Genomic DNA, 8,803 nt, shown 5'->3' on the forward strand with positions numbered 1-8,803 from the left:
ATCCAGAATATTACCACTTCAATGTCACATGTAACGTACGATGCTTAGTGAGATCTTTCACATTCTTTTTTCGTATGAAGTCCTGTAATCCAGTGTGGGTTTCATTACACCCGTGGTGCAGTGCAATTCCGACCAGTCACATGGCAGGAAAGGGGGGAGGGTTGCTCCGGGGTCAGACGGCTAGGCTCCAGAGAGCCACCTGACCACATCCCGCGGCAGAGCTGACGTGCAGAGGAGTCGCCAGCTACAGGAGGTCGAGCAGGCACTGGGGACCCGGCAGCTCTATGTCCAGATTCACGCGAGTCTCTTCACTGAAGGCTGTGCCGTGTCCCAGCCTCCCCACCATCCCTGGACACCCCTAGCCTCTCAAACCTCCCTGTCACAAGCTGCATGGTGGTTCCCAAAAAGTAGATCCAAGTTCATGAATGCAAGCTTATTCAGAGAAAGAGTCTTGGTGGATATAATCAAGTTACAGACCTCAAGATCGTAATGGATTATGCAAGTGGGCCCGAATCCAGGGAGCAGTGTAACTTACAAGAGACAGAAGGACAGAGACACAGGGGAGAAGGCCGTGGGAAGGCAGAGGAAGAGAGTGGGGTGACGTGGCCACTAGGAGAGCCAGGGGCTGGACCAGGCAGGAGGGTCCTTCCCTGAAGCCTTGGGGAGGAAGGAGAAGGGCCCTGGGACGCTGGTCTCTAGAACTACAAGAGAATAAACTTCTGTTGTTTTAAGCTCCCTTGTGGCGGTCACTGGTTACACTAGCACAGCCATCGGCCTAAGTAAATGGGGCAGGTGGGGACCTCACCCCAGGGCCAGCTGTAGGGACCGAGATGCAGGGAGGAAGCAGGATAAAAGCATGGTCAGTTCAACACGCGGCTGTGCACAGACATGCATGGGTCCTCTGCCCCCCAGGTGCCCCTTCGATGGCAGCAAAATGACAAAGGTGAAGGAGCCCAGGGCCAGGAGAACACAAGGGACAGAGACAGCAGCAGGAGCAAGGATCCAACGTGGCCTGGGAGAGTGATAGGTGGAGGGTGGAGAAGGGGGAGCCCCAGAGGGCCAGAAGTGCGGCAGCGTCCTGGGCAGCAGCCTGTGGCCAGTAACCAATGGAGGTCCAAGGTCAAGGTCCCCAAGGCTCCAGGGGGAGGACCCTTCCTGCCTCATCCGGCCCCTGGCTCTCCTGGTGGCCACGTCACCCCAGTCTCTGCCTCCGTCTTCCCATGGCCTCCCCCCCCCCCGTGTATTCCCCTCTTCTGTCTCTTCTAAGGACACCCTAATTCAGCACGGGCCCATCGCCAGATCCTTAATGACACCCGCAAGGGTCTTTTTTCCATACAGACTCCCATTCACAGGCACAAGGCAATTCACAGAGTTAGGACTCAGACCTACCATTTCGGGCACCACCATGCAGCCCACCACACAACCTACACCCCACAATAAGTTAAGACGTCTCCCAACCCCGTCCTCTGCCTTATCCAGAGGAGAGAGATGGGCCTCATGGGACTAGCACGCTGGGCCCCACCGCAGACCTGGCCCCGGGGGCTCCCTGGCCCTGGCTGGACCCTGTCCTGTTTCCACTTCTCTTTGGTGGGAACACGAGTCCGTGCGTCCCTGCTAAAGCCATCACTTCCGTCTGCCTCTGAGCCAGCCAGGCCAGGGCTCTCACCCAGAAGAATTACTTTCCGGAGAAACTGTTTGCCTCTGTTTTTAAGCTCGTGTCCTTGGGACACGTGACCATGTCCCCAGAGCTCGCCGGCTGGCGGACAGATGCTTTGCACGAAGGTGGTGAAGGGAGGAAGCTCGCTCCCCTGGCACTCGAGCAGGGCTGTGGGTGGCGAAGGAGCACACAGCAGACGGCCTCGCCCTGTGCGCGTCCTCGGGATGGGTGGCCCGCGGACGACCCTGTCTGTCTTCCTTATTTTTGTGCCTGTGTATCTGCATGGGGTTCTGTCGCGGGAAGCCGGCCCTGCAGCGCAAAGAAAACCATTTTTCGAGAGGCTCCGCAGACTAGAAGAGCAGGTAAGGGTGCCCAGTTACGCGGGGCAGTTGATGGTGTCCCAGAAACAGAGTGGGAAGTTGTCGGCGCTCTGGGGACCCAAACGTGGAGTCCTTGGTTCTTCCCTTCAGCCGATGCTATTGTCACCTGTGGTTGGAAAGCAGCACAGAAGGTTTCTTAGGCTCTGTTATGAAGATAAGCCAAGTGACCACGGGACTGGGTGGGCGTCGGGCTGGGAGGGGGCACGGGGAGCCCTGGGGAGTGCAGCTGGAGGGGCGCAGGGTCACGGGAGGGCAGGACCCTGAGGTTCACAGGGCCGGGGGATGTGGGGCGGAGGGGGCATGGGAGCCCGAAGCCCTCGCCCCACCTAGTGCAGCCCGGGGCCCTCGGGTTGGTCACCCACGTCTCTGAGCTCGGCCGCCCCGGGGCCGCGGTAATCGGCCCACCCCTCAGCAGCGGCCTGGGGATCACATCAGTGTGGAGCACGGCCAGGGCTTGGTAGGCGCCCAGACGCGTGAGCGGGAAGTCATGTGCCGCGTCCTCCCCGGCCCTCGGCCCTTGTGATGGCTGTGTGTCCTCTCTCTAGTTTCGGAGGCTCCAAGAGGTGACCCTCACACACCTGCGGGGCCTTGCCAGCAACTACAACCTGTCCTACGACATTGACACTCGGTTCCAGAGCCTGGCCCTGGAGACCCAGGCCGTGGCCCTGGCCGTGAACCGGTCACAGGCCGCCGTGCAGGGCGACCTGAGCCGCCTCAAGACCTGGATGCAGAAGTCACAGCGCAGGAGCCGGAAGCTAGACTCCAGGCTGCTGGCCTTGGACTCCGTCCTGAGTGACAGGGACAGACAGCTGGCCCAGGCGGGGAAGGAGCGGGAGGCACAGGGGGATGGCCTCGCCAGCCTTGGCCTGGCCCTGCGGGCCCTACAGGACACGGTGGCTGGCCTCACGCACCTGGTGCAGAGCCAGGGCGCCAGGCTGGCTGCTCTCGAGGGACGGCTGCAGGTGGCCGGTCCTGGCGCCGTGGCCCCGGGGCCGACTCCGGCCCTGCCCCCGCCCCTGCCCCCGCCCCTGCCCCTGCCCCAGCTGGGGCTGCCAAGCCCAGGCTCTCCGAAGCTGCAGAGGGGCGGGCAGGCGCTCAGAGCTCCGCCTGAGCCCGGGGACCCACCTCAGGACTTCGCCAGCGGTCTCCAGGGGACGCGGGAGCCACAAGGCCCAGGCAGCCAGCGGACACGGCCGCCCGAGAGACCAGGAGAGAGTAAGTACCATGGCCCGCCCTTCCCCCGCTGGTGCCTCCTTGGGCCTCCGGTCCCCTCTGAACAGCCTTCTCCCCAGAGCTGTGAGGGGAGGACACTGGCCTCACAGTGGCACCTGCTGGCGAGAAGGAGGGGGCCGCGCAGGGGATGGTCTGTCTGCGGATCCCCCGCAGCCTGGGCATTAGGGACAGATGGGCACACAGGACTGGGGTGCTGCCCGGGGTAAACGCCCCTTCGTCCTTGAGTCCAGTGGGCCAGCGAGTTAGAGATGTAGGTCCGCAGCCTGCCAATCGGGACCTCGGAGCAGGTACAGCTGCCCCAGGCCCACCCCTGCCCCCCCACCCATGGTGGGCCTGCCCCCCCACCCATGGACCCTTGGTCAGGCAGACCTGAAGGGCAATGACCCCGAAGATGTTCAAGTCCTGATCCCCGGGCCCTGTGGATGCGTCACCTCACACAGCAAGGGGAACTTCCGTCTGCAATGACGCATCCTGAGATGGGAGGGGATCCGGGATTGTCCCTTCTAGGGGAGGCAGGAAGGTCAGGATCGGAGAAGGAGGCGTGACCCCAGGGGCAAAGTTTAGACGGATGTACAGGAGGGGCCGTGAGCCACGGAGTGGGGGCATCGCTAGACTGGAAGGGCAGCAAAGGAACCACGGCTGCCCACGCCGTGAGTTGAGTCCGGGGGTGAGACCCGTGTCTGGCTTTTGACCTCCAACCCGCAGACCCGGAAGACACTGAATTTGTGTGGTTTTGAGCCTCTAAGTTGTGGGGCTCCCTTACAGCAGCCCCGGGGGGCTCAGTTCTGCCCAGTGGTGTGACTGCCCCAGCTCCCGGTGTCCCCGGCTGTGAGACGGGCTGGTGGTTCGGCCGCAAGGACCAACAGGGCCGTGCACAGCCACCCTCGCGGTTACTGCTTGAGGCAGGTCGGCCACGGGGTCTGTGGCCTGTGCCCCACAGCAAGGGCAGTGCCCGCGGTCGTGGGCGCTTCTGCGGCCCCCTGGTGCCCGGGCTGACTCTCCCCTCTGTCCCCAGCCTGCAACGTGGGCCCCGTGCTCGTCTTCCCCAACGCCTCCACCCAGAACGTCGCCTTCCTGAGCCCCGGCTTCCCCGCAGGCCTGCGGGCCCTGTCTGTCTGCAGCTGGGTCCGCGTGGCCTCGGGCCACCTGGGCACCCTGCTCTCCTACGCCACCGAGGAGAATGACAACAAGCTCGTGCTGCACGGCAGGGACTCCCTGGTCCCTGGCTCTGTCCACTTCGTGATCGGAGACCCGGCCTTCAGGGAGCTGCCCCTGCAGCCACTGCTGGACGGCCGGTGGCACCACGTGTGTGTCATCTGGACGTCCACGCTGGGCAGGTACCGGCTCCACGTAGACCGCAGGCTAGTGGCCACCGGCTCCCGCTTCAGGGAGGGCTACGAGATCCCTCCAGGGGGGTCCCTTGTGCTGGGCCAGGAGCAAGACAGCGTGGGGGGTGGGTTCGACAGCTCCGAGGCCTTCGTGGGGAGCGTGGCGGGCCTGGCCATATGGGACCGGGCGCTGGTCCCCGGGGAGGTGGCAAGCCTCGCCTCGGGGCGGGGGCTCCCTCCGGGCGCTATCCTCACGCTGGACGACGCCCACCGGGTGGGCGGATTCGTGCAGAGGGTGAACTGCAGCTGCCTGGCGCTCTGTCCCTGAGGCTTTGTTCTCGGGCTGGACGGGGACAGCCTGAGCAGCACCAGCCACCTGTCCCCCGGCCCCAGCACCCTCCCCCCCCCGTAGAGGGCCCCCTCCCGGACTGGGGAGGGGACAGGGCAGCGTGGAGGGAGGGGGGGGCGGACCACCGGGCAGAGCGGGGCTCTGGGAGGATGGCAGGCAGGGACAGAATGGGCTGTGACACCATGCCAGCCGGGCCCCACCTGCCAGCAGGGAGCGCAGGACCCCAGCGGAGACTCTCTGGGCGGGGGCTGCCGGTGGAGAACCCCGTTTTCCTGGAAACAGTGTGGGTGCATTTGAACTACCGTGGGCCTCTCTAAGGCGGCTTATGAAAGAGTCCTTCTGGGCTGTCCTTGCTCCCGTGTCCCTCGTGGAGAGGACCAGGGATCCATTTCCTGCCCCAGGGCTCCACTGCCCTATGCCGGGTACCCTGGGGGTTCCCTTAAGGTGCTGTGGTGGCTGGTGAGGCTGCCAGAGCCGTCGGGACAGGGGACCCACAAAGGGAGCAGGCTATTCAGGAACGAACGGCAGCCTCGCCGGACCCTCACCGGAGCGCGTGTCACCAAGTTCACCCATGTCACGGGCGCAGTTCAAAGATGATCAGCGAGTTTACCGAGCTGGGCAACCGTCACTGCGTTCCACTTTGAGGGGGTTTCCACGGCCCCTCACGCGCAAGCCATGCCTGTACGTGGTCGCTCCTGCCGCCCCAGCCGCCGCGACCACGGAGCGGCTCCCCGTCTCGGCCGACCTGCCTGGACGTCGGACATCTCTCGTGATGGAATCCCACTCCGTGTCTGCCTCTGCCGCTGAGCCCCCCGGCCTCGCCCACGAGGCAGCACGTCAGGCACCCGTCCTCTGCTGTGCCCGCCCCCACCAGCTGATGGGCACTGGGGTTGTGTCCAGGCTTCGGCTTCAGCGAATAAAGCTGCTCCGGGCATTGTCACGTGAGTCCCTGTGCAGACACGCGCTCCCGTTCCCTCGAGTGGGCACCCGGGAGGAGGTTTTTGGGGCCACATGGTGGGGCGGGGTTTACTGTGTTGACATTGTAGGGTGATGGACATTAACCTGTCCGGGAGTGGAGATGCCCAAACCGAGGAGGAGCCAAACCCAGGCTCACAGAATCAGGAAGGATTCAGTGTAGACAGAACAGGGCAGTCGCCGCCCCCCCCCCCCCCCCGCCCTGCCCCACGTGGGAGAGGTGTGGAATCACGGAGTTTGGAAACGGGCTGGGTTCTCAGCACTCCCCCTATTGAGTTTTATTTATTTTTTAAAGATTTTATTTTTAAAATTTTTTCTTTTACATTTATTTATTAGTGAGAGACAGAGCGTGAGTGGGGGGGGTGCAGAGAGAGAGGGAGACACAGAATCCGAAGCAGCTCCAGGCTCTGAGCTGTCAGCACAGAGCCCGACATGGGGCTCGAACTCATGGAGCGTGACATCATAACCTGAACCGAAGTCGGACGCTCAACTGACTGAGCCACCCAGGCGCCCCTAAAGATTTTATTTTTAAGTAATGTCCACACCCAACATGGGGCTCAAACTCACAACCCTGAGGTCAAGAGCTGCACACTCTACCGACTGAGCCACCCAGGCATCCTGAGAACTGCCCCACTTTAAAAGTGAGAAGGGGCTCCTGGTGGCTCAGCGGTTAAGCATCCAGCTTCGGCTCAGGTTGTGATCCGTTCGTGAGTTCGAGCCCGGCATCGGGCTCTGTGCTGACCGCTCAGAGCCTGGAGCCTGCTTCGGATTGTGTCTCCCTCTCTCTCTCTGCCCCTCCCCCACTCTCACTCTGTCTCTGTCTCTCTTTCTCAAAAATGAATAAACATTAACGAAATTTAAATAAAAATGAGAAAGCGAACTGGAGAGGCCCCCAAGCCCGCACCAGCCCAGCCTCAAGGGACCCTGGTTTCAGCCCTGCAGCTGCCCCGTGGGACAGGTGACTCCCTCGCTCTCTGCAGAGCTGTGGCCCCAGCAATCTGGGGCCTTCCGCTCAGACTCAGCCAGGCACCTCCCCCTACACCACCTGTCCATGAGTCAAGGTCTGAGGAGGGGTTCTGGAACTGAACCCCCCCCCCCCACCGGGTGGCCACGTGAATGCCCCCTGAATCACTGGGCTCTGCTTCCTCTGGAATTTCCCCAGGGCACGACACCTTCAGGGAGAGCTGCGCCTTCTCCTCTTCCTTCCCAGGCGCCTCGGGCTCTTTCTGGAGCTCTCGCTTAGTCCCACTGTGCTGTCAAGGAAGGAGAGAGAACATCTTTCTTTAGGGAAGACTGGTAATCTGAGCAGTACTTCTTCAGAGACAGCTGGGCCCCCTGCATAAAAAGACCACTCAGGGTGTTACTTCTGAGTGTCCCCCCCACTTTGGGTGCTTATAACACCCAGGGGCCCAGGTAGCTCACAGCAGCACCCCTACGAGTCCATAAACCCTGACCACAGGGATTTGGCAAAGACAACATCGCTGTGGGCTCTCACATCCACATTCAGGAAAGTTCGTGGGAGAGGGGATCCCAAGAGGGCGCAGCGACCTGGGGAAGGGCTTGCAGTCAGGGCTGACTCAGCGGCGGGAGGGGGGGGGGGTTCTGGTAAGTGAGAATTTGAGACAAGGGAAGCCATCCAGGGTTTGGAGCAAGGCAGTCTGAATGGGGCCATCCCCATGGGGCCAGTGACAAAGTCCCCTGTGCATTTTGAAGCATGATCTGTCAAATCCCAGCTATGACCTGAGTCTGCCGTGTTTCTGGGTAAAGAGGACAAGACGACCCAGGTGTCCTCCTTATGTTGCGGGGGCCGGGGCCTGATAGGAAGCTGGGGCTGGTTTCTCTCTTCCCCACCTGGCCATCTATCCTCTACAAGGGCCACTGGTCCCGCAGAAGCACAAGTCCAGGCCCTTCGTCTGACAGTGTTGGCCTTTAGGACCAGCCTGGCCCTGCTTGGCGACAGGGATGCCCCCCACCTCCAGCAGGATCCCTTCATCCCCCATCGGTTCTCACCTCCCTATCACTCAGCTCAGCACTTCTGCTGGCCTGGACCCCATCATCCACTCCACTCGGTCAAATGCACCCAGCCCAACCCTGCCTGCTCCCCTGGGCCGGTGTGTGCCAGCCTCCGTGCGCTGGGCCACAAACTGGAGGCCACCATGCCGCTCTTGTCCACCACCAGAAAGGGCAAAGCCCTAAGACACTAATGACAAAACACCTCTTTCGAAAGAACGTTATTCTTAGAATTTCCAGAAGAGCATTGCACAGTAACTGTGGGGAAAATTTAAAACCCTGTTGGGGATTTCTTTCCTGTTAGTTTGGTTTTAGTTTTGATTTTGAGTTATTCAGGGGAGGGGCTCTGTTACCTTCTCAGCCTCAGAGCCTCTAACACACTTTTTAAAGTTGTTTGTTTGTTTTTTTAATGTGTATTTATTTTTGAGAGAGAGTGCGCGAGCAGGGAAGGGGCAGAGAGAGAGGGAGACCCAGAATCCTAAGCAGGCTCCAGGCTCCGAGCACGGAACCAATATGGGGCTCGAACTCATGAACCATGAGATCATGACCTGAACCGACTTCAGTCGCTTAACTGACTGAGCTACCCAGGCGCCCCTCTAACACAATTACTTGTTACATCCTTTTCTTTTGAAAAGTTTCAAACCTAAAATACAAAAGTTGTAAGAGGAATACATTGCACCATCATAAGTGCTTGGCCTAGACTGACTGAGTCAACATTCTGTCACATTTTGTCCTCCCTGTCGGTGGCCACCTGTCATTATGATGACCAGGCCATCCACCTGTATAGGTCGTGTGTCTCGAGAACAAGGACCTTCCCTGCGGTGACTCCAAGACAATGCTCAGCCTTGAGCGCTGAACCAGACTATCCTAC

At 61.0% G+C, this 8,803-nt stretch overlaps 1 protein-coding gene across 1 annotated transcript; it reads left to right on the top strand.

The window, feature by feature from the left end:
* Window positions 1-445: 445 nt before the first annotated feature.
* On the top strand, window positions 446-4,974 carry PTX4 (pentraxin 4). The gene is made up of 3 exons (XM_042922057.1): window positions 446-2,019; window positions 2,583-3,252; window positions 4,286-4,974. The coding sequence occupies exons 1-3, from the start codon at window positions 1,768-1,770 to the stop codon at window positions 4,924-4,926; spliced, it is 1,563 nt and encodes a 520-aa protein (XP_042777991.1). The 5' UTR covers window positions 446-1,767; the 3' UTR covers window positions 4,927-4,974.
* The last annotated feature ends 3,829 nt before the right edge of the window (window positions 4,975-8,803 follow it).

The sequence above is a fragment of the Panthera leo genome, chromosome E3 (genome assembly GCF_018350215.1).
Source record: "Panthera leo isolate Ple1 chromosome E3, P.leo_Ple1_pat1.1, whole genome shotgun sequence".
In the NCBI taxonomy this organism is placed as follows: domain Eukaryota; kingdom Metazoa; phylum Chordata; class Mammalia; order Carnivora; family Felidae; genus Panthera; species Panthera leo.

Excerpts from the sequence above, each read along its gene's own strand:
- PTX4 (XM_042922057.1), top strand. The coding sequence starts at position 1,768 with ATGCTTTGCACGAAGGTGGTGAAGGGAGGAAGCTCGCTCCCCTGGCAC. Across the intron at positions 2,020-2,582 it reads TCCGCAGACTAGAAGAGCAG|TTTCGGAGGCTCCAAGAGGT; the intron begins GTAAGGGTGCCC and ends TCCTCTCTCTAG. Across the intron at positions 3,253-4,285 it reads GCCCGAGAGACCAGGAGAGA|CCTGCAACGTGGGCCCCGTG; the intron begins GTAAGTACCATG and ends CTCTGTCCCCAG.